The following is a 26,223-nucleotide window of genomic DNA, read 5'->3' as shown; positions in this document are numbered from 1 at the left end:
AGGTATTCAGGTGTGTTTGCTTTGTGCACAGATTTGGACCTGATCGTGATAAGTTAGCTCCTTAAGCCACTAAGTGTATATGTATAGGCTATCCAAAAAACCAAAAAGGGTATCGATGTTATGATCCAACCTCTCGTCGGGAGTATGTCAGTGCGGATGTATCTTTCTTGGAGTCCATTCCATACTATTCTAGTACCGGTACTCGGCTGCAAGCTGATCAAAATGACTATTTTCCACTTCTTGTTCCTCATGTTCCTTTGGAATCGGTGCCCTCAATTTCGCATACAACTCCACCTACCTCACGGTTTCACAATCCTCCATTGGTGTATGTGCGTAGATCTCCATCTCCTCCAGTGCCTCCATCTTCTTCTTCCCCTGAGGTAAGTACTCCTGATAGCAACGACATTCATGTTAATGATGATAGGCCAATTGCTCTGTGAAAGGGGACACGGCAATGTACCTTACATCCTATTTCTAAGTTTGTGTTAGATGCCAGACTCGGCAATCAAATGAAAGCTTTTATTTCAGCCTTATCAGCTGAAACTATTCTGATGAGTTATCAAAAGGCAGTCCTCGATAGCTGATGAAAGCAGGCTATGCAAGATGAAATGGATGCTTTATTGTTTCAACAGACATGGGACCTCGTTGATTCTCCAGAAGATGTGGACATTGTTGGATGCAAATGGGTATATACCATTAAGTATAATTCAGATGGTTCAATTGAGAGGTATAAGGCCAGATTAATAGCAAAAGGATATACTCAGACATATGGAGTTGATTTCTTTGAGACCTTTTCTCTTGTTGCACGAATGGGCACCATGAAAAAGGTGAATAGAGCAGAGTTATCGGAAGTGCCTAAGCAAAAGAGGAAGCGCGCTTCGGAAGCGCGAAACGCCGCGCTTCCGAAGCGTGAGGAGAAGCCTCCCCCTTTTTTGGGAAGCGCGTTTCCCATTTAACCCATTTATGGGAAACGCGCTTCCCCCACGCTTCCCCCATTTTTTCCATTTTTTCGCTTCCCCCTCGCTTCCGATTCGCTTCCTAGGTCACTTCCGAGACGGTTCGGAATTTTCTTCTAAGTGGTCCCACGCTTCCCCGCTTCCTAAATTTTTGAAAGTGTCTTGCTTCCCGCTCCCGCTTCCCGTATCGCTTCCCGCTCCCGCTTCCTCGACAGGTAACTCTGGAATAAAGTTTCGGGTCTGGATCTTGTACCAGACCCGAATTCACTCATGTATTAGTTTTATTTGTATCCGGGTTCGGATATTACACCAAACCCGACCCGACCCACTGTGTACACTTAAGTGTATTAATACAGTCATTAGGTCACAATTTTTGTATGAAGAAATCGTGACAGCTGCAGTCGCCTTTTGGATTCCCCTTCTCGCCTCTCTCTTTCTCCCTCTCTTTCTTTGTTTTCTCTCTCTCAATGCAGGTACAGATGAAAATCTAACATGGTATCAGAGCATAGATCCATCTAGAGGCAAAAAAAAAACATCTGGCACGTGACAACGATCAAGAATTTGAGGTTTTCGTTTCTCTCTCTCTCTTTGTTCTCCTTCGTCCCTTTCTTCTTCTTTTCTGTCCCTCTCTCTGAAACTTCCTGTGTACTCACACCTCACATGAGTTTTACCTTTGTGAATCTGTGATTCATATGAACCCTATTCACGTGAACCCAGATCGTGGATTGACAGTATTTCACGTGAACTGGTTCACGTGAAGCATCAAATTTTTCCCAGATCGTGGATTGACAGCATTTCACGTGAACTCGTGAATTGATTCACGTGAAACATCACATTTATCTTTATTAATTATTTGATTCCCCTTTTATTCTACCTTCTCCAAAGTTTATCTCTGCATATTCGAATGCTATAGTGTTTCCCTTGATTCCTTGTGTTTTGTTGTGCATTCTAATCCTTGATTATTCTTTACTGTACCAGTCAAAAAAAAAGGGGGGGGGGAGGAATACTTAACGTGTGATTTTTTTTTATCGCGTAAACCTCCTTTTTGGTGCGTAGAAAAGTTCCAGATCCTTCATTCTCTCAATTTAACAGTTTGTGATCCTCTGACATACGTAAAAAAAAAAAAGGGTTGGACGAGGGTTGAACATTTCTGTTGATTCTTATTCTCTATGGATCCCTATCACTCTCAATCAAATCTTTTTTTCAAGTTTTCTCAACCAGCTTGTTTCTGAGAAGTTGAATACCCCAAATTTCTTGATCTGGAAGAGGCAAATTATTCCTTTCATAAGGAGTCAAGGCCTCTTAGGTCACCTGGATGGAACCACTCCAGTTCCACCAGAATTTATTCCGAGAGAAGAAAAAGATGATCAAGGGGCGAGTTCAATCGTGTATGTCAAAAATGCTGAATTTCTTAATTGGGAAAGAAAAGACCAATCAGTTGTTGCATACATCACATCAACCCTGTCTCAAGAGATTCTTTTTGCCATTCCTGACAATTGTACAGCTCTACAACTCTGGAAACGACTGGTTCAAACGTATTCGTAGGTTTCTCAAGCAAGAGTAGTTTTTCTAAAAAGAGAATTTCAGTTGTTAAGAAAAGATTCCATGACCATCATGGAATATTTGACCAAGATAAAGGTCATCACAGATCAGCTTGCAGTTATAAGGTGTGTCGTTAGTGACAATGACATGGTGCAACAAACCCTGAGTGGATTGGGATCTGACTACAATATGATAGTCACTTGACTATTGTGACTCCATGTTCTTCTTACCTTTGATGAGCTACGAGCCAAATTGATCCAGTATGAAATGACTCTGAGAGGATTCTTTGAAGAAACTCATAATCATTTAAATTCTCAAAAAGTTTTTGCTACAGGAGTGACTTATGGTAGAGGACGGAGACGAGGAGGACAAGGGCGAAGTGGACACGGAGGGAGTGGTCTACTTCCCACTCCAAACATGTTAACTCATGCGCAGAGACCAAGACCCATTCCTACTTGCTTCCTTTATAACAAGAAGGGGCATATCAAGGCGAATTGCTGGCATAATCCAGAAAATAAAGGAAATGGTCCACATACAGAAACCAAAAGAAAGTTCTCAAATACCAGAAACAGTGGAGAGATTAAATAATTGTTGATATCTGCCTTGTCAGAGTTAAAATTGAAGCAGAGTGATGAAGGCACCTGGTTTGTCGATTCAGGGGCAGCAACTCATGTAATCGACGATGCAGGTAAAATTTCTAACCCTATTCCTTATTTCGGAAAAAGTAAGATTGTCACTGGAGACGGATCCCACCATCCTGTTTCTCATGTTGGAAAGACTGTCATTCCCATGTCACATTCCATTCTTAGTCTTTCTGACGTTCTTCATGCTCCTGACATTAAGAAAAACATTGTCTCTGTCTCCAAACTTATTGATGATAATAATGTTTCAGTTGAATTCACTCCCTTCTCTGTGCAGGTCAAGGACCTACGCAAGAGGGAAACATTCGTTGAAGGAAAGAGACAAGGCAACATGTATGTCTTTGAAAAAGCTCCATGTCATGAGGTTTGCCCTTCTCACCTAATTTCGAAGCCTTCATCAGAGTCGTGTTCATCCTCTTCTGTCAGTGTTTTTAGTATCTCTGAATGTAAAAAGTCATTCTTATGGCATAGTAGGTTAGCACATTGTGGGAGTCATTTTATTGAGAAACTTGTTTTTAATAATCTCATTCCAAAAGAAAGTCTTAATGGGGATGAGAGGAGTCATAAATGTTCCAATTGTCTTTCATGCAAGAGTCATGTATTGCCTTTCCATTCCATTAATAAGAGAGCTTCAAAACCTTTTGAGATTATTTGTTCTGATGTGTGGGGACCCGCCCCAATTGTCTCTGGGTCTGGAAGCAGATATTATATAATCTTTGTTGATAGTTATTCTCGATACACTTGGATATATTTCATAAAAAATAAGTCAGAAGTCTTCTCTTTGTTTCAAAATTTCCTTTCCTTGGTCAAAAACCAATTTTCTGAGTCCATTCAATTTTTTCAATGTGATGGAGGTGAGGAATTTTCATCCCGTAATTTTATTTCTTTTCTTCGAAATAACGAAATAGGAAGAAGAGTGTTTTGCCCTCACACTCCTCAATAAAATGGGATTGTTGAACGAAAACATAGACATATCGTTGAAAATGCCATGAGTATGCTTCATGACAGCAATCTTCCCATCAATCTATAGACAGAAGCTTTTCATTCTGCCGTGCATGTGATAAATATATTGTCGACGGTCGTTCTGAAAAATAAGTCTCCTTATCACTGTCTCTTTGGAGCTCATCCTAGTTATCATGATCTGCGTGTTTTTGGATGTGTTTGCTATGTGCATATTGATCGGTTCCTGAGAAACAAGTTTCAAGACAAGGCCCAAAAGTGTAGGTTTGTGGGATACGCAGATGACTACAAAGGATATAAGTGTTATGATCCCACCAACAAACGTATCAAAATCTCAAGAAATGTTGTCTTTGATGAACAAAATTTTGATAACAAAGTTGATGCAACGAATATACCAACTGAAGTTTACTATCATTTGTTGAGTTCAGAACTTTTTGTTGGCTCCAGTGAAGCATGTTCATCAGATTGCGTGCAGCAAGAAGAAGAGATGTCTGAAAACACTGAGACGTCGGGGCCATAGAATTCAGAAAAGGTACCGGGCAGTTACAAAGGCATTGTCTATTCTAGACAGAGACTGACAACATCAAGCCATTTAGATCATGTCTCAGTCAACAATCCGACTCCTTCTCACACCCTTGAGGTCAGAAAATTGAACCACATACGACATCCCATTGACAGGTGGGTTAGCTATAACAACTTCTCCTTGGATCTTCAACTTTTTTTAACTGCTCTCAATAAGGAAGATGAACCCACTATGTACTACCAGGAAGCCACTTCTACCAAGTGGGTAGAAGCCATGAATGATGAAATGCAAGCTTTGCATGAATGTGGAACTTGGGAAGTTGTTCCCAGACCGCCTGACAAAAATATTGTCGGATGTAAATGGGTCTACAAGATAAAGTACAAGTCAGATGGAACCATTGAACGATACAAGGCAAGGCTCGTGGCAAAAGGATTCACTCAAGAAGCAGGGCAAGACTATGATTTGACTTTTAGTCCAGTTGTAAGAATGGGAACAATTCGGACTATTATTTCTATGGTTGTTGAACATGGATGGAAGTTGAGTCAGCTTGATGTAAAAAATGTTTTCTTTCATGGAGACTTGAAGGAGGAAGTGTACATGGAGCAACCCCCTGGATATCAAGAACAAAACTGTAAAACTCGTGTGCAGGTTAAAGAGAGCTATCTATGGTCTGAAGCAAGCATCTCGCTCTTGGTTTGATAGCTTCTCACTAGAGATTCAGAAACATGGATTTTCACGTTCTATGCAGGACCACTCATTGTTTATTTTCAGAAGTCAAGAAGTCAAACTGTGACCACTCTGTTATTAATTTATGTCGATGATATTGTTATCACAGGAAACTCTGTGGCCCACATCCAAGAAGTAAAAGACTTACGAGGTCAGAGGTTCAAAATGAAAGATCTTGGAGCTCTACACTATTTTCTTGGTGTAGAAATTGATAATCAGGCTCATGGCTTGACACTCACTCAGCACAAGTACACCGTAGACGTTCTCAGCAAGGCAGGCATGAAAGACTGCAAACCTCTATGTGATGACCCCACCAGGTATCGAAGCATAGTAGGAATGTTACAGTATGTCACATTCACTAGACCTGATATTGTTTATTCAGTCAATCAAGTGTCTCAATTTATGCATGCGCCACGTACAGGACATATGGAAGTTGTCAAGAGGATCCTTAGATATCTGAAAGGGACTATTGGGGATGGATTGACATACTCACCACAGTCATATGGCAAAGATGAGGATAGACTCACTGTATATTGTGTTGTAGACTGGGCAGGAGATTCTGATGAACGAAGATCTACATCAGGATATTGTGCCTTCATTGGAAGAAATTTAGTCTCTTGGAGCAGTAGAAAACAAAAGGCTATCGCTAGATCAAGTACCGAGGTTGAGTATAGATCTATGACTGTTGCTACTGCCGAAGTCACATGGATCAAACATCTACTGACTGAAGTAGGAGAAAAGATCTCCCACACTATCTTGCTATATGACAACCAAAGTGCTATAAACATGTCATTCAATCTAGTATATCACAGTCGTGCTAAGCACATTGAGATTGACCAACACTTTGTGAGACAGAAAGTTGAAGAAAAAGAGATTGAGCCTGAGTTCGTCAATACTGAAAAACAAGTTGCGGACCTATTTACGAAAGGGTTAACAAAGGATCGTTTTTGGATGCTTAAAGGCAAGTTGTGCATGGTCCATAACCATGATCAACTTGAGGGGGGTGAAAAAGGTGAATAGAGTTTCGGATCTGGATCCTGTACCAGACCCGAATTCACTCATGTATTAGTTTTATTTGTATCCGGGTTCGGATATTACACCAGACACGACACGACCCACTGTGTACACTTAAGTGTATTAATACAGTCATTAGGTCACGATTTCTGTATGAAGAAATCGTGACAGCCGCAGTCGACTTTTGGATTTCCCTTCTCGCCTCTCTCTTTCTCCCTCTCTTTCTCTGTTTTCTCTCTCTCAATGCAGGTACAGATGAAAATCTAACACACCATTCATCTTGTTCTGTCAGTAGCTGCTCACCGTGGATGGAGTTTGTGTCAGCTAGATGTGAAAAATGCATTCTTGTATGGAGATTTGTCTGAGACAGTCTACATGCAGCAACCTCCTGCGTTCGAGGTTAAAGGGGAGTGTTAGAAGGTGTGTAGATTAAGAAAGGTGATATATGGTCTAAAGCAGAGTCCTCGGGCATGGTTTCAAAAGTTGTATGAGGTGATGTCAAAGCTTGATTTTAATAGATCAGTGTCAGATCACACATTATTCATTAAGAAAACTAACTCAGGTATAGTTGTTATGGTGGTATATGTGGATGACATCATTCTTACAGGAGATAACATGAATGATATTGCAGCTACAAAGGCTCATCTTCAAAAACATTTTGTTACTAAAGACCTTGGGTCCCTTAGATATTTTCTAGGCATAGAAGTAGCCAGGGGCAGTGAGGGTGTGGTTCTGTCACAACGGAAGTATGTTCTTGATTTACTAAAAGAAACAGGAATGTTGGGAGCTAAACCAGCAAATATTTCCATGGAGAGCAAAGTTCATTTGTTGGATGAGGGGTCAAAACCTGTTGATAGCAAGAGTTATCGCTCATTGGTAGGAAAGTTACTTTATGTGACAGTCACGAGACCTGATATCGCTCTGACTGTAAGCAAGGTTAGTCAATTCATGGACAAATCGACTGAGGTACATTAGAATGCTATAATGATGATACTTAGGTACTTAAAATCCTCTCCTGGAAAAGGGATATTCAAGAAAGGAGGCACTCTGGAGGTAATCGCTTATTCTGATGCTGATTATGCTGGGTCTGTAGAGGATAGGAAATCTACCACAGGATTCTGTGTATTTGTGGGAGGTAACTTAGTCTCCTAGAGAAGCAAGAAGCAAACTGTGGTTGCTAGGTCAAGTGCTGAATCAGAATATAGAGCTATGGCTCAAACCGCAGCTGAATTAATGTGGGTTCGAACAGTGTTGATTGATCTTCAAGTGAAGGTCCTATCTCCTATGGTGGTGATGTGTGATAACAAGGCAGCTATATATATAGCTAATAATCTGATATTTCATGATAGGACAAAACATATTGAAGTTGATATCTATGCTCCAGCTTGAGGGGGAGTGTTAAGATAAGTCGTCCTCTTAATGGTTTAATTTTACTCAAAGTTGTTTTTGGTATTTACTAGATAATGAGGGGCCCATATGTAAATATATTCATTTGGCTAATCTCTATTTAAACAATAGGTGATTAGACCTAATTAAATGAGCAGTCGTCTTTCCCTCTCTCTCTCTCTCTTTTCTTTTCTCTCTTTTCTCCACAACTTGATCATGAGTCATAGGGTCACTGCATATCATAAAAGTTCATTGCATATATCAAAGAGTCGAGTCATAGGTATCCTGAGTCTAAGAAGTACACAAAAAGATCTGCCTTATCTTCGGTGCTACTTGATCGAAGTATGCTTGAGTCCCCTCATTGGGGCAGGAAGTCTTACGTTTAAATTGATCATCTTAGGAAAGGTATCTCTACCCTAAAGCCTTACTGGGACAACTCTACCCTATTTATGAACCAATAAGAGGTGTAGGACTCCTGATGTTTGCCACCACAAATTATCAAACAGAAAATCATTCACAAAGTTGGTGTGACCCATAATGGTCTCAACAGTCCAACTCTTCCCCTTTTATACACTAGCACCGACCTTGTTCGGCGAGACCACCAAATGGTCTTGGCAATCAAGTTGTCCCTGCACTAGCATCGACCTCGCTCAGCAAAACCACCAAATGGTCTTGGCAATCAAGTTGACCCTGCACTGACACCAACCTCGCTCAACAAGATCACCAAATGGTCTTAGCAATCCAATTGTCCTTGCACTAGCACTGACCTCACTCGGCAAGATCACCAAATGGTCTTGGCAATCCAGTTGTCCCTGCACTAGCACCGACCTCGCTCGGCAAGACCACCAAATGGTCTTGGCAATCCAATTGTCCCTGCATTAGCACCAACCTCACTTGGTAAGACCACCAAATGGTTTTGGCAATCCAGTTGTCCATGCACTGGCACCGACCTCGCTTGGCAAGACCACCAATTGATCTTGCTAATCCAGTTGTTCCTGCACTGGCACCGACCTCGCTCGGCAAGACCACCAAATGGTCTTGGCAATCCAGTTGTCCTTGCACTGGCACCAACCTCGCTCGACAAGACCACCAAATGGTCTTGGCAATCCCGTTGTCCTTGCACTGACACCAACTTCACTCGGCAAGACCACCAAATGGTCTTGGCAATCCAATTGCCTTTGCACTGGCACCGACCTCATTCGACAAGATCACCAAATGGTCTTGGCAATTCAATTGTCCTAGCACTAGCATCGACCTCGGTCGGCGAGACCAGTCACGATCTCGGCAATCCAGTTTTCCTTCAGAAACGCTGACTCGACCTCGTTCGACAAGACTAAGCTTAGTCTTGACAACCTAGTGTTCCAAGCCTTAAGTGTCGACTTTGTCATAAATTGAATCCCATTCGATTAATGACAAAGAGAGGAATTTGTAAACACCAAAATTTTATGATGCCCTATTGACACCTTTCAAAACAAGTATTTGCAGGTATCTAGCAGGAATCAGATACCCCTCAAAGCTTGAACGTCAAAGGAGATTTTGCCCTCCATTTAGAGGACGTCTCATCGGACTGTCATCCGTTATGGACGGCAGAGCAGAACGTCATCCAGTGTTGGGGATGGCAAAACAAAGTGTCGTCTGCTATGAGATAGTATAGATGCTTCGTCGTCCATTGCACCCAATGTGTGGAAGCCATTTGGCTTATCCCTATCTCTTTTCAACTGCCCTACGCGTTTTCTAGGGCGGGAGGTCGCCTCTTGGATGAGCCTTCATCCAAGAAGACTCTCTTGGATAAGTTTTATCTCCATCTGAGGATAAGATCATATCCATGGGGATTGAAGTCCCATGACACGAATCCCGTTCTGAGTCCTATAAATAAGGGTAGGCCCCTAGGACCCAGGCACGTGAAAATAAGATACCAAAGTGCTGGACCTGCAGAACAAGTCTACTCAAGCTTTGTCGGCACTCTGTCCTAACACTATTAAAGAACACTTATACCTACGTGGAGGTGTTGACCAACCAAAAAGACCCTAAAAGCTAAACGCACCCTCGAGTCTGAAAAAGGTATTTTCTAGATCCTCAATCTGTTTGCTTCAATTTCATATAATCTTTTGATTGGGTGCTTATACACATTTTTTATTTGTTTGCATACTTGAATCTGTAGTGGTGTGATTTGAGCTACGAAGATCGAAAAAACTGCCTCGTCTTTACCTTCCAGTTAGGCGAAGGATGGTCGGAGCTTGCAAATGGCGTCCCCACGCTTCTAAAAGGATCTTGTGTAATCCGGGTAGGTAAACCTTTCCCAATTCCAAAATTTTTATCAACAGCTTGGTACGGCATGGCAGTTTTCAAAATTAGGATACTGGAACATGGTGTGTGTGTGTGTGTGCAAGTTAAAAATTAAATTATATATAACCAAACATCAATAAAAGCATGTGGTTAATTGGGTTTTGAACTAGAAACCTACTATATAGATGGCATAGAGCTTTCCCATTCAGCTACACCATGTTTGGCGAAAAAAGGCTGAAGAAAATTTACTTAAACCATAAATGAGGCGAAAATACCGTTTTTTTCAACATTTTTGCAATTCTTTTGTGGATCTAACCTTGAAGATGTGATCTACATAGTTTGTTTAGTAGAAAATAGGTTTTGGATCAATGCATTTGCAACATGTTAGAAGGTTTTTCAAGGGATTCAAAAATCAATAACCTACAACGTGCCAACATTTCAAGAATAAAAAAAAACATATTTTTGCATTAAAAAGTATGATTCAAGGTGGCAAACAGAACATGATGAACACATCTATGGGGTCAGATAAGATTGAGTGGATACAACTTGCACCTATGATTTTCCAACTAGATTGTACATACTATAGACAGCTTTATTGTCAAAGGCGGCCTGGGCGTAGCCCCACCGCTTAGGCAATGCAGTTTGGGTGGTGGAGCCCTAATTTTCTGCCTAGGTGCCGCCTAGGATGCTTAGGACGCCTAGGCGGTTTATAGTCGTTGACCAAGTGTCAACGACTATAAAAGGAGGGTCAATTTTCTTTTTCTTTTCGCATTCGACTCTCTTAGGGCATGACGAAGAAGAAGTTTCAAAAAAAAAAGGTACATTCTCTCTTTCGCTCGGTCTCTCTCTGTCACTCGCCTCTCTCTCGTGCTCGGTCTCTCTCTGTCACTCGCCTCTCTCTCGTGCTCGGTCTCTCTTTGTCACTCGCCTCTCTCTCTCGCTCGGTCTCTCTCTCTGTCACTCGCCTCTCTCTCTCTCGTGCTCGGTCTCTCTATATGTCACTCGCCTCTCTCTCGCGCTCAGTCTTTCTCTCTCTGTCACTCGCCTTTCTCTCTTGCTCGATCTCTTTCTATGTCACTCGCAGTCTCTCTCTCTCTCTCTCTCTCTCTCTCTCTCTCTCTCTCTCTCTCTCTATATATATATATATATATATATATATATATATATATATCACTCGCCGCTCTCTCTCGCTCGGTCTCTCTCTGTCACTCGCATCTCTCTTGCTCGGTCTCTCTCTATTACTCGCCTCTCTCACTCACTCTCTCTCGCTCGGTCTCTCTCTGTCATCACATTTCGTAGAACGTAAATTTGGCATTCGCATATTTTGTTCTTTTAAATTCTTTTGCAAGTATGCAATTCTAGTGAAGTTTTATGTAATTTTTCTGTAATGTTCCACTTATTGCACTTGGGTTTTTTATTCAATAAGGTTAGATGCTTGGTTTTTTATTAATTTACTTTTTTCAGGCGATTTAAGTGAGCTTGCAGCTATGACTTATAGTTTGTAGCATCTGGAAAATTGGTGTGGTTTGCTGTAAATTTAACTTTGAAATTTGAAATGATTTTCATTCCAAGTTTACCATTTTTTAGATGTGTCTTTGTTTTCACAAAAGATCTGTGTTCCTACAGTACCCTAGGGATTGATTTAGCATGAATCCATAAGTGAGAGCATTTACAATTCTCATATTGTGATTTGCTGCTTTTTCCAATTTCATTCAGTTAGATTTGATTGAGTGTGTATTCACCTGTTAAACTCGGTGTGCTCGGCAGAAGTTTGGTGTCTCAAGCTGTTCTCTGACTTTAGTATGGCTCTGTATGTTTTTTTTTCTCTTTTTGAAGCAACATATAACTTTGTGTTGTGTTAATCAAATAATTTAGTCCAAGCATTGCTTTAAGAGTGGTTTTCTATGTTTAGTTAAATGTATTGCATTGTTAAATGTTATATGTTAAATGTTTTGTGTTAGACAATGTATTGAGCAGGTTATTTAATATAATTGTTTTATAAGTATGGAGAAATTGATGGAGATGTAAATCATAGGATAAAGGTTGGGTGGATGAAATGGAAAAGTGCAACTGGAGTGTTGTGCGATCGTAGAATGCCATTGCGGTTGAAGGGAAAGTTTTATAGGACGACTATTAGACCCGCTTTACTATATGGTACGGAATGTTGGGCTGCCAAGAGACATCATATTCAAAAAATGAGTGTAGCTGAGATGCGGATGCTTAGATGGATGTGTGGAAATACAATGAAAGATAAGATTCGGAACGAGGAGATACGTTAGAAGGTAGGTGTTGCACCCATTGAAAAAAAGATGCGAGAGAATCGTTTACGATGGTTTGGACATATTCGGCGAAGGCCTAATGATGCTCCAGTTAGAAGGTTGGAGAAATGGGAAAATATATTAGTTAAAAGAGGTCGGGGTAGGCCTAGGAAGACTTGGATGGAGATGATAGGAAAGGATATGATTGCTTTGAACCTCACCGAGGACATGGCATTGGATAGAAATGATTGGAGGAAAAGGATTCATGTGGAAGACCCAAAATGAATTTCTTTTTTGGTTCATATCGCTGACCCCAATTGTTTTGGGATGAAAGCATAGTTGTTGTTGTTGTTGTATATTGTTCAACGACATATTTTGTTGCTTATTGTTGATTGATTTTATGTTGTATACATGTTTATTATTAATTTTAGTAGTTTGTTTACAAAATTGTATGTTTTTTTTATTTGGTGTACCGCCTAGGCCTCACCTAGGTTTTTTAGGGGGCTCACCACCTAGGCTCCGCCTAGCGCCTATGACAACTAAGGTAGATAGTAGCAAATATTTATCCTATATATTTTATATTTACATTTATCTATTTATATGTTCATCCATTCATTCATTTATTTATTTACTTAAATGTTTACTGGCCAAGACTTGGTGGTATACTTGTTAAAGGCCCATTGCTAGTATTAGCAACTTACTAGCACCGGATTCCATCAAATAAGATGAATGAGTGTTCTTGAATTTATGTGAGTGGTTGAGTGGGCATGGATGTGCGTCCAATCTTCAAAATTTGCAAATCCCTTTTTGTGGCCACGATTTGGTCATTTGACTATGCATTATAGGTTTGGTTTATCTTGATATATTTGTATAATCAGTTGTTTCTTTTTTTCACAGCACTCACTTTTTTTTCTGTGAATAATCTAATGAATATTCCTTTAAAAAAAATGGAACTAACATGTCTGATGAGAACCAAGCTCTTTGCTCTTCTACATCATTGCATCTCTATTTTCAACAGATCAGCTACTACCAGATACAACATATGAAATGCAACATCTGTGTGGCATATCCCATTCCAAGCCTCACATTACATCTATGTATAGCATGAATTAGCAGCAAGATATCCAGTTCTGAGTTTCACACTACATTTGTGTATAGTGTAAGATAGAAAGGCATCAGAGAGAGAGAGAGAAGCAATGAACTGACTGAAAATACCCTAGAATCCCTAAATCATCTCAAACATAGTTCCAAAATGAGGCATCTCAGTCGTTCCTCAGTGATTATTCTACCATCAAGTTTCAACACAATTATTGTTCAAATTGTAGACAGACACTACAATATTGTTTCAGGCATTATAACAGTAGACACGAATCAGCATATTCTTTAGTTAGCCATGGAAAAATACTCATACCAGTGCTAAGTAGAACAATGAATAGAAATATAACCTGTCCGTGTTTCAATTGGATTGAGGCACCAGATTGGAGGATATCTAAGGCTTCCCCATATTTTTGAGCTGCAATGTATCTGTGCACATAAAATTGGCAGATTCAATAGCTAAATAATTAATGAAGAGGTTGACTCAAGAAGAGTGCATAATATCACTGACAATGCAACCATGAAAGATATGTATGCCGGTCCATTAGAAATTAGAAAAAAAGTAAAATAAATGGATTTTTTGCCAAAAAGTATATACAAAATGTGTTTGCATGATCAAATTCAAAACCAATAAAATTTCTGAAACATATAAAGCCAAATTTGTGTCAAAATCATAGAAATAATATCTCACATCAACTAAAGTGAACTTTGATCCCAATAGCAGAGATATGTGAGTCATATATTACTCCTCCTTGCATTTGCTTATGCTACTCTTCACTAAATTCATGTGGAACAAACCCCTTGATGGTATTGTTAAAATATGTGTACTCATACACATATATGTATGTTGAAATATAATCCTTAAATGTACATATATATATTTATATATATATATATAAAGATACGTATACATATATATGTATACGTATCTCTATTTATATATATATATATATATATTTTCTCTTCCTAAAATACCCTCAAGGGTATTCTTGTAATTTGTCATTTTACGCATATTCCAATTGGAATATGCATTGTAATATTTCTTTTATTTTTTATTTTCTGTTTTTTTATTTTTTGTTTTCGTACCATATTGGGGGGCTCCCAATAGAGATGTTGGGAGCCCCCAACGGTCACAAATGTGACTGTTGGGGGCTCTCCAACGTCTCCTTTGGGAGCCCCCAAGGTGGTCCCTTTTTGTGCTTATAAATAGGGGATTTCCCCTTTGTATTTCTTATTAGTTGGAGGAGCTTTTGCTCCATGTAATGGGTGTTACACCCTTATTTTCTTCAATGATATTAACTTATGCCTTATAGGCATTTTGCCCCTTTTGTGGGTTTACGTGTTAACACATTATGTGCTTATATTGTTCCCTTTAGTGGGTATATTCGCACTTCATGTGCATGTGTATTGGTTCATTATTGAACCTAAGGTATTCAAAGCCATTTCTTTACATGGTATCAAAGCAAGGTCACGATGGGATTGTCTCTTGGTGCAACGGAAAGCGTGGTGCTCAAGAAATGGTGAAGTATTCATTGTTCCTCTCTTTTTTTAGAAGTTTTCGGTATGTATCTCTTTTCTTAACATATTATGCATTATGAAACTATTTTTTCTTGCACATTTAGTGTTTTTGATAGTTGAATCATTTCCTTTTCGCGTGTTCGTATATTTTAAAATATCTCTTTTTAAATTTGGTAAACGTGTTTATTGTCCAAATATATAATTTTGTTTATATATTTATCGATTCCTCATCACATATAATAGTAATTTATGTTTTTCAAAATTGTTTTCAATTATGTGAGATTTATGATTCTTCCATAAGAATTTCGTGATTAACCTATAAGTTAACTTTTTATATATGATTTCTTGCTAAATTAATGATCTTTGCTTAAAAACTCTTGTGTATGGTTTTTAGTGCATTTTTGTGAAAAATAAAAAAAAATTATTTTGATATAATTCTTGTATGAGAATTTCTCACATCTAAATCTTTGTTGTTTACTTTTTTATGAACCCTAAGTAGCTTTTGTTAATGATAAATATTTATGAACTCCTAAAAGTCTCTCAATGGTTTTGGTTTATTTAAAGAATTTTGAAAATTTGTTTATGATAAATATGTTGTATGAACCATTGTGTTCATTAGGAAAGATCTTTTAAAAATCTTCTCACACTATATAGAGTGCATAGTGTATCTATTGCATCCTTTGGTATAAAAGATTTTCATTAATTTTTTATTTTTCTTCTAATGATGCAACTTTTTAAACATGTTTTTCACATAAGGTTTCAAAACCTCTTGATTGTATCTCTAAGGATGCCTACATTGGCCATTATATGGTCTTATTTGTCTTAAATTGCATTTATCAAGCATATAATTGCATAATTAAAGCTTGAGAGACTCAAGCATTTGTTCCTTTTATGAAATACATGCATTATTGCATGCTTTTTGCGTATTTTGTTCAAGTGATTGTGAGAGTGTCTTCGTACACTTCTTTTATAAAATATTTATGTTTGTATGCGTATTGTCTATTCATATACATTTTCACATGGTACTCTCTTTTCAATAAAGAGATTTTTTATTGCCTTCTTTAGGGCTTGTGTTTGTTTTTATCCCTTAATGGACTTGTAAGATTGTTTCTTTTATCATTATAAATGCTTCCGCAATATCTTAGTACATGTTGTCCTAAATTTGCACATTTAAGATTATTGCCATTTTGCATCTTGGTATACATATAATTGCAAATTATAAAGGCTTGATTTGCTTCTTGGATTATTCTAAATCCTTTCTCACACATGACATAGCTTAAATATTTCATGTTGTGTTTAATAAGTCTTTTTATAATGATCATGATTGAACATAATTTCGTATATATACAATATTATTGTTATATATTTCGTATAAATATTTCATGTTGTGATTGATTATGTTGGACCTTTGAATCGGCCCTCTTTGTAAAATCACATATTTGGAAAATGTTTTCCCTAAGAGTTCATTGCCTTTTTATGGCATTTTATCTTTTATCCATCACATGTTATATGATGCATCAAATTCTTTTTTTTTATGGCCTTATTGTTATATTAGAAATGGTTGTTAAGGTGAGTTATGGACACCTTATGTTATGTCATTTTAGATTGTCCACTTGCTATATTATAGATGGTGGTTGAGGTGAGTTATGGACACCTTGAGACTCTAGAATGATTTGGTATATGATCTCTAATTATGAGTGTGTCACTCGTTTGATTTTGGCCATTGATCTTATGGATGCTCTTATTTATATATAAATGTGATTGATATATGATGTTTGAAACCTTAAATGTTTTAAGGTATATTAAAATCAAGGTTTTTGGGATTATTGCCCAACCTTTTATTGTTTATGAATCTTATGAGTGCATTTGCACATTTGTGTTTTGTGCTTTTGTGCACAAGTGTTCTTGGTGTGTGTATATTCACACATTTATTCCAAAACATTGTTGTTATGGGTATTCTTTTTGAAGAATATTGTTCTATTGATTCAAGGTTTTATTTATATGTTTGTCATTACAAGTTTTATTGCCTCAATAGTCTTCTCTTTTTATAACTCTTATATAAGTGTCATCATATGTAGACAATAATTTTATTACACCTTTGTGTGTTGGTAGCCCTTTGAATGGCATTATTCTCTTGGTCTAGTAGTTGAACACACTTGTCTTGAGTGTTATTATATGTAGACAAGGCACGTTGATTCACACCATGGTGTGTGATTTTAGTGCATGTTGGCATTTGTGTCCTTGTTCTAGTTGTTGCAATGTATGCCCATGGTTGGCTTCTTTCACTCATTTCAAGTGTCATTTTATGTAGACAAGAGATGTATTGTGTTTTAGCCCATGGTTGGCTAGATACTCTTGTTCTAGTAGCTGAACATACTTGTTTTTTAGTGTCTTTTTATGTAGACAAAAGATGTTTTTGGTCCATGTTGGCGTGTATTCTCTTGTTCTTGTCGTTGATACACTCATTTCAAGTATTATTACATGTAGACAAGAGGTATGTTTACACACCTTTGTGTGTGTCTTTTGGCCTTTAATGGCATTATGGTTATGTTCTTGTTCTAGTAGCTTATACACTTGATTTGTAGGTTTTTGGACGATTAATGAGGTAGTTGCTTGTAGTGAATGAACTACTATTGAAAATTGCAAAATTTCATTCATAACTTGTGTTTTTAGATACAAATGAATCATATCTATGATATGTTTTTAAATCAAATTGATATTTTAGCATTTAATCTATATATTAAGTGCTTACAATTTTCGGCCACTTTTGTATTTGATATGCAAAATGAGTCTTTTTGTCTCAAATGATATTCATTCTTGAATCTTGGGTGGATGTTTTAATGTACTTAGTCAAACCATGCTTCTTATTTATGACATAGGTCTTCTCCCTAAAGATGTGAAAAAACTCTATTGTTGATCTATGCGTGTTAAATATACCTTTATAAAGCCCCTCTTATTGAAGTTCATATTCGTCATGCCTTTGGACATTTGTATCCGTGTTCTTTTAAAACCCTTTGAACTCTTGTGTTCATTTTTACTAAAGTATGTTTGGAGCATGTTCATTAATGATTTCTTTAAGTGTTAATTCATTTTATGATAGTATATACATATGTTCATTATGGCCTTTTAGGCCTCATTCAATAAAGCATGTAGCTTATGCCTCTTCGTAGGCTTATTGTGGTGTCCCTTAGTGGACCATTTTGTTAGTCCCCATTATGGGGTTGTGTTGGACCTTATGAATGCATTATGCATTCTTGCAATTCGTTTCCGCTCACTCTTTTAACATGATATATGTTTTTGAAACTTTGGTTTTTCTAAATTTTCTTTTCATGCTAAAGTAATTATCCTATCATGTGCTTCAAATTTCTATGCATAAGTTATAATTTTGCACCTTGTTAGGAATGTTCCATTTGAGTAAAGTGCAAAGATATTTTTTACTTGTTCTTTGTTGTTATTCTACAGGATCTTGGAGATAGGATAAAGAGAAGTACCCTGGATGGATCGGAAAATGTGTTCACCATTAGAAGGCAATTGGGGGAAGGCATTTTCAAGTTTCAATTGCATCCTTACCGGAGCCTCCTGGTGTCTTGTGACTTGTTTCAATCTTTTCGTTTCCCCGCAAAGATTGAGGGGGGGTGTTAAAATATGTGTACTCATACACATATATGTATGTTGAAATATAATCCTTAAATGTACATATATATATTTATATATATATAAAGATACGTATACATATATATGTATACGTATCTCTATTTATATATATATATATTCTCTTCCTAAAATACCCTCAAGGGTATTCTTGTAATTTGTCATTTTACACATATTCCAATTGGAATATGCATTGTAATATTTCTTTTATTTTTTATTTTTTATTTTTTATTTTTTTGTTTTTTGTTTTCGTATCATATTGGGGGCCTCCCAATAGAGACGTTGGGAGCCCCCAACAGTCACAAATGTGACCGTTGGGGGCTCTCCAACGTCTCCTTTGGGAGCCCCCAAGGTGGTCCCTTTTTGTGTTTATAAATAGGGGATTTCCCCTTTGTATTTCTTATTAGTTGGAGGAGCTTTTGCTCCATGTAATGGGTGTTACACCCTTATTTTCTTCAATGATATTAACTTATGCCTTATAGGCATTTTGCCCCTTTTGTGGGTTTACGTGTTAGCACATTATGTGCTTATGTTGTTCCCTTTAGTAGGTATATTCGCACTTCATGTGCATGTGTATTGGTTCATTATTGAACCTAAGGTATTCAAAGCCATTTCTTTACAGGTATGAGGGTGACAAAAAAACAATTTGCAAAATCAATGGAGGTCCAGATGGACTCGAACAAGTTTCAACTGCACGGTGCAAGCAATGGAGGCACTGATGGACTTAAACAAGCTTCAAGTGCATGGTGCAATAAGTCTTCCAAGATAATAATTGAAATTATTTTTGTCATAGAAGTTAAGCATTTACATGTCAGTAACAGAGATATCATTATCTCAGCAATCTATGTTGATGATACTGGGTAGCCCAGAATCAAAGAGATTTTTTTGAGGGGACAAAAAGCATTTTACTCATTCTCCCCAAATAAGAAAAAAATAATTTACAGTTATCAAGAAACATATCATAACTTTGTTAGAAAGTAGCTGGATTTTAATGGTTAAGCCGTTAAACCTATGCAGATCTGATTTCAGTCACCAGGAAAGAAAAAGATGGCAGTTTTTTGGAGAACAGGCTTCCAATACTAGTAAATGCCATATAACAGCAAAAGACCCTCTATATCTGGTTTTTACCCAACTATATAACCTATACCATAAATCGAGTCAATGATGCATTACCTTGATGTAAATATCTTGATGGAGAAAAAGGAAAGATCTTAGAGGATACCACAGGGAGTTGACTTGTGGTCTATTATACACCGAGTATCTTTGGACTTCTACGATGCAGGTTAGGCTAGATATAAGTATGCGAGAAGGTCCACAGTTGGTCATTGAGTTCATGGTTCACTGGATTTAATAATAAAAGAAACAAAAATAGGTCTAACTGAAAGTGGTCTGCTATGCATTTCTGCTACAAATGCCCAAACTTGGATAAGGTGCCCGCCATTGACATATATAGACTAATAAGATATCTCAAGTTTGGGATCTACAGTTCATTCCAAGGTTCAGGTAATGAATACCTTGTGTCATTATCCACCCCCTGGACACAGATATTAAATCCACAGATATAAGAAGTCGAGCCATGAGAACACTAGTCCCAGGTATGAGCCAAAAATATGTCATTGCAGACTAATTCTTAAAGCAAAATACGAGAAGACATGCATTTACAGTTCCTTTTTCTCTTGAATGATTACTGGCATTTGACCATTTGATTCAATGACTAACAATTAGCCATCTCTATTTTCTTATCGGTCATATTCAATTTTTAGCACCAGTTCAAGTTGGACAAGTGAACTCTTTGAAAATAGATATTTGAATGTCAATCTTTTACATGTAAAATACAGCAAATACATCAAGATGCCCTCCACTCTTCTTAGTGCAAAGCTTCAATTTCATTTCCAATATAAACATTTAGGATGCTATACTAATATCATTTTCCCCTTTACGAAGAGTCATATAGGACGCTAAGATCCTCAGACGTCTATTTTCATGCAACCATTGCAAAACAAAGTGAAACGCCAAGTTATGCACAAGATAATTCCAAGACACTATACCAAGTTTATATTGAAGAAGAGTGTAATGCACCTCATATATATAGACTTGTACATTTGTTGCGCTTCATAATAGTTGCCAACTTGCACACTTTTCTCTAACTTCTCAAGTGTCTGCATATTTAGTAATAAGAGAACATCAAAATAAATATCTCGAAAATCATCTAAAGAAAATTTTATGCTGCATATTATCAATTTATCATTAAAAGAACCTTTTTTGGACAGTTTCCAATCTATAAATGTTTTCTCATGTCTCACTAAATTTTTAGAATGCTTGAACTTAGTCTCCAATTTCCTTTTACATTTCCAAAATTAACCTATTAGATTTCATTGAAAAAAAAAACTATTAGATACATTTGAAGTTCAACACATCACACGCTCATATGTTCAAATTTCATTGTTAGTTTTCATTAATGTGTCCTGAATAACATTTCTTCCAAGAAACAGAGCAAAGGACAAAAACAGAACAGTTTGTAGACTTTTATATATCAGATATAAAGCACATGCACCATAACAACAACAAATACAATCTTTAGTATGATCTGTTCACAATGATATGGGCCAAAGTGGATGGGAAAATATTGCTGGAGTGCTACTCCTAGCACTTGCATAACAGTATGTAGATGCCCTATTTGTCAGAATGACACTATTGATTTATCAAGGTGGTGACAATTTGATGTTTCACCCACCTCAGAATTACTTTCTCCATTTATTCATGAAGTTTTTCCTTTCTTCCATCAACTTTAAAAGTAGTTTGGTCATTTCACCAACTTTGTCGGCTTGATGATCGATCCTAAAGGTAGTCCTGCCACCATGGATTGATCTGAAATATCACAGATAAAGGGCTTTCCCTGTCAATGGGGATCAACTCATCCACTTTCTATGTGACATTACGTTGGCAATTACAAGCAGATTTGCAGTGCCTAGAATCAAGTATCATCCAGTTTACAATGCGGCGTAACTAAATTGAAAAGATGGCTACCACCCTTAATTCCTGTTAGACTATGTTAAATCGTCGGTTTCTAATGTTAATGATGTATGGATCCACCATCTTTAGTTAATCTCGTAGAGTTAACCACTCTTAGCTCTTCTCAAGCTCTACAGCTTTGTCGGCTATCACGATCAACATCTCCGATACAGTTCAACGCTATATTGATCATTTATAGATTAATTCATGGCGTTATAAAATCGTTTGCCAAATCAACGATTTGGAAACCACGAGATAGATAAACCAATCTGGATTCGAGTCATCATTCCATGTCTATTGATCGTGAGAAAGTTTCCAATACAATCGCAATAAAATGGCGCAAAGCAAAAAGATTGGTACACGAACAAGTCGATTGAGATAGCAAATTGTGGAATATGCAGCAGAAATCGAAGTTGGTATGCTGGAGAATAAAGGGGGAACCGCGAATAATGAAGGGATTCTCCGAAGTGGTGAAGGGAAAGAGAATAGGGTACCTTGGCGGTGTTGGCTGCAGCCCTCCTCATGTCGGTCCCCGACGATTAACTCGAAGCCTCGCGCCAGAAGCACCTGTGCTGCTCCTAAATAAATCAGATCTGTTGATTATTGAGACGGTTTCAACGTTAAATAACAATTGAGAGAGAACCTTTCGGATCTTACCCCACACCTGACCGAATCCGACTTTCGTTTAGCCGGATATCCCTTAAGTAACTCATCCTAGGAGGTCAACAAATGTGTGGCGACATTCGCATATACAAGCAAAGTCGCACTCTAAAACGAACTTAGTAAATAATGTGATAGCTTACAACCTTCAAGAAGCGTTCCAGCGAATCTCCCTAGACAAAATTCACTTATTGTTACATATGTAGTCATGACTAGCATTTTTATTGCTAATATGCTATGTATATGTAGAACTGCTGAATAAATTGCAGACATTCCCAAAATTTGGGAATCACTGCAATGCTAAATTTTCGTGCTTTTGCAAAATTTAATACAAGTGCTCCCTTTCAATTAAAACCGATGTTCACACCTCAAGCTAATTTTTGCATAAACTAAGGTTTTTTATAGTATCTAATGTGATGTGTTTTTTTAAATGCCCTAAAAATTTGGAAATCTCCCTATTGTCCAAAACTGCAAATAAGAAACTCTTTAGAATATTTTTACCCTTCGCACAAGCGAACCTTATGAACTTTGCATGACATATCTTTCCGCCTATCGGCTAAGGCAAAACCTCACTTAAATCTTATATTTGCATATATTCTTTTGTGATCCTCAATAAGTGCACAAAAAATTATGTTATTTATGTGGACTTCTCTAATAGTCATAAAATCGCAAATATCTTAGTAAAATCACATATTTTTATATCAAAGTCGCAAAAAAACATGCAAATCTCCTTTCTTATTTCTTTAACTAACACTTAAATGTATGCCTGCACGTATTTCTTTGCGGTATTCACAAAGTGGGCAAAAACAAGTTTTGTGAAATTTTTTATGATCATAACTTTACAAATACCTTAGTAAAATTGCATATTTTATACTAAAGTTATTGGAGATCGTGCGAAGCTTCCTTTTGTAATCCTCACTTAAATGTATATTCAAACATCTTTTTTTTTACGATCCTCGTGAAGCTTCTAAATATAACTTATGTGAACCTCCTTTAATCGTAACTTCACAAACAACAGAGTAAAATCAAATATTTTATAAGAAGATTGCATGTTTTTTATTATTTGTCGCAAAATTCCCAAAAACCGCAACTCTATGTTATTGTTCGCAATAATTATTTGTGGAGTTCTTTAAATTTTATAGAACACCATTTTCTGTTATAATTTAACAGATATTTTGCAATTCAGCAAACATTTCATGTCATAATTTAGCAGATATTTATAATTTAACAAACATTTCTTGTTAGAATTCAGCAAACATTTATATTCAAATTTAAAATTATATACAATTTACCTGCAATATTCAAAACTACATACATTCATTCTCATTATACATTTAAACTATTATAAGCATTTAAAGTTTTCGGTGACTATTTCTTGTCACTTTTTTTTGTGATTCATCGGTGGCACTTTATTGTTGAGTTTTTCATATTCATTGTGGGTGAGTTTTGCGAACATTTTTAAGACTTTCGCAAAAAAAATTACAATTGTGCAAAATTTTGAAAAAAAATCCAAATTATGACAAATATATATGATTTTAACCTAATTATGTTAATTTCCTTTGCTTTGCATAAGCCCTCTTTAAACATAAAAAATTTGCAAAACATTAAACCTGAATTTTTTGTCCAATAATGACTAAACTCATAATTTACGTTCTTAAAATTTGATAAGTCATAAAGTTTGACAAATTTAAACTCATTAAACATAAAAAATTTAATCAACTATAAGTTTTGGTTCAGTTAAACATGAAATATTTAAAGAACAAATTTAAACTCATAATTTATATTTTTAAAGTTTGATAATTAATAAATTATAATATTAATCAATGTATAGTCCTAAGAATTGCCCACAAATCTGGATCATTCATCTGTGTAGCCTTCGACTCCATAACCTTTGTCTTTTTTGTCTTTGTTTTTTTGTATCTCCTTTTCAATTGTCTTCCTTATTTTCTTATAGAACGAGATCATATGATTCCTGCATTTTATGACATTATTGTGAAGTAACTAATATAACTTACCTCTCGTAAACATCACAAACAAGGATATATAAATAGGTACCTAGGTAAAGGTCAATTTATTGTTTTTGTCCAAGTAGTGTGTGTACAAAAAGATAAATATTATACCATAATCATATATGTAACAATCATATTCTAAATTAACAACATATACAGAATATTAGAATTAATAAACATATAAGCAAAGTAATTACTCATTTTTTTTGTCAAAGAATACCATGCACAAGTGAGACCATTGATGCAACTTTTTCAATAAAGCATTTTAAAGTAATATTTTCAATAAGAACATCTGCGTAAACCGGATATCAAATAATAAAAAAATAGTTTACACTAGTGGTGAAGTCCAGGTCGAACTCAGAAAATAAGAAAAAATGCTTTGTATTCAAGCAAACAGTTAACTACTCTTTATTGCAAAAAATAAAAGAATTAATTAAATAAATAATTAAGAGAGTGTTGCCCTTTGCGGAGGGCTGAAACAAATAAAATAATAGTGGCCTTATTACAAACTCAATTAATGAAATAAAATAAATCCTAATCTAAAAAGAAGAGAAAAGTCTTTCGGGCTTGAGTCTTTAGTCTTCTTGAGGTTATACTTGTTTTCTTGAACTTTTTCTCTCTAAGGGCTCCCTGAGAGCGCTTTGAGGGGCTTAAAGGGTCTTTTGAGGGGACCTTTTGAGGACCTCAGAGGGCTCTTCGGGGGTGCTTGCGAGGGCTCACTGCACGTACGAACGCTTCCCTGCAAAACAAAAATCACAAAACACAAAAATGAAAAATGAAAAAGAAAGCTATGCAAGAATCAAAGGTTAGTATGATCACAAAAGCAAGAAACAAACTGACATGAAATGACTAACTATATTAAACAAACCATTACACTAAAAGACAAAGTAGTGAAACTAACTATTAATAAACAATTATTCAATGTAACAATTAATAACAAATTAAAACTACGTAACAACTAACTAATTAACAACTATGAAAATAACTAATCAATTTGAAACAACTATCATTCAAGAAAACGTTAACATGAACTTGAATAAACAATCTAATTAAATTTAATTAACAATGAACTAAACCAAACCCACAAAGTCATTAATAAACTAATAATAATTTTCTCTAACTACTTGAAATAAAGCTAAACTAATTAAATCTAGCTAAACACATACCTAAATTAATTAACAGATTACTTAACTAATTCCTAACTACAGGAACATGCAACAAACAAGGGCGTCCAGCTATCATGCAATGTTATGTTAGATGTAAGAGATCACGTAGCACAAGAGAACACGATGCTGATCAAATTAATTCAGGCTCACGATTTGAATATCACCTTGAACGGAACTTGAAATGAATCGTCCAACAGCTGCTAGCTAACTGATCAAGCACGTAGTGGGTGCTTATCAGCTACAGACCCAAGAATCAAGAATATAAGTTTATTTTGGATGGCAGATCTTTATTTTTAGGTTTGGAACAGTGACACTGGGCCGGATCTGTTAGATCATGTATGCAGTTCGCTATGGCAGGTTAGTTTGCGATTGATCAAACCAGATCAACCGCCCTGCGCTACTCAGGATCGACTATACAAAAAATATTTTTTATTAAGAATGAGCTGATCTGCATCCTGATTCAACTTGTGATCAAGAATCACGATCCAAACTCGCTAAAGATTGTAGGTTTGGATGGTGTATCTAGATCACGCAAAAAATGCAAATCTGCTACATTGAATAATGAAAACTAACAATCAAGACGAACTAACCTATATGTGATGCTAAAACAAATTTTTATGCATTCAAGAATATGAAAAAAAAATCTAATCTATATGCAAAAACGTAAATAGGAAGGGGGAGAAGAGGTTTACCTCCATGGTTCGCCTTCAACGGACGAGTTGAGAAGAAAAAATGGTTTTTTCGCTTGTCGCAAACACCTTCTGATAAAAAAGAAAGAAGGACCGACGAAGATAGGGGCAAGAAGAAGAAGAGGAGAAAG

At 36.6% G+C, this 26,223-nt stretch overlaps 1 protein-coding gene across 1 annotated transcript in view; it reads right to left on the bottom strand.

The window, feature by feature from the left end:
- Positions 1 to 22,295, bottom strand: part of LOC149813403 (protein GET4-like) — a 42,097-nt gene extending 19,802 nt beyond the window's left edge. Inside the window, exons 1-4 of the mRNA XM_089992131.1 lie at positions 22,226 to 22,295; positions 22,063 to 22,146; positions 20,636 to 20,715; positions 13,738 to 13,816 (exon numbers count right to left, since the gene is read on the bottom strand). Of these exons, the coding sequence (XP_089848257.1) occupies positions 13,738 to 13,816; positions 20,636 to 20,715; positions 22,063 to 22,092 (189 nt within the window). The 5' untranslated portion in view covers positions 22,093 to 22,146; positions 22,226 to 22,295. The remainder of the gene's footprint in view (positions 1 to 13,737; positions 13,817 to 20,635; positions 20,716 to 22,062; positions 22,147 to 22,225) is intronic.
- Between the last annotated feature and the right edge of the window lie 3,928 nt (positions 22,296 to 26,223).

This window comes from Nuphar pumila, chromosome 16 (genome assembly GCF_984573655.1).
Source record: "Nuphar pumila chromosome 16, dmNupPumi1.hap1.1, whole genome shotgun sequence".
Lineage (NCBI taxonomy): Eukaryota > Viridiplantae > Streptophyta > Magnoliopsida > Nymphaeales > Nymphaeaceae > Nuphar > Nuphar pumila.
This window is presented reverse-complemented; position numbering and strand designations above follow the sequence as displayed.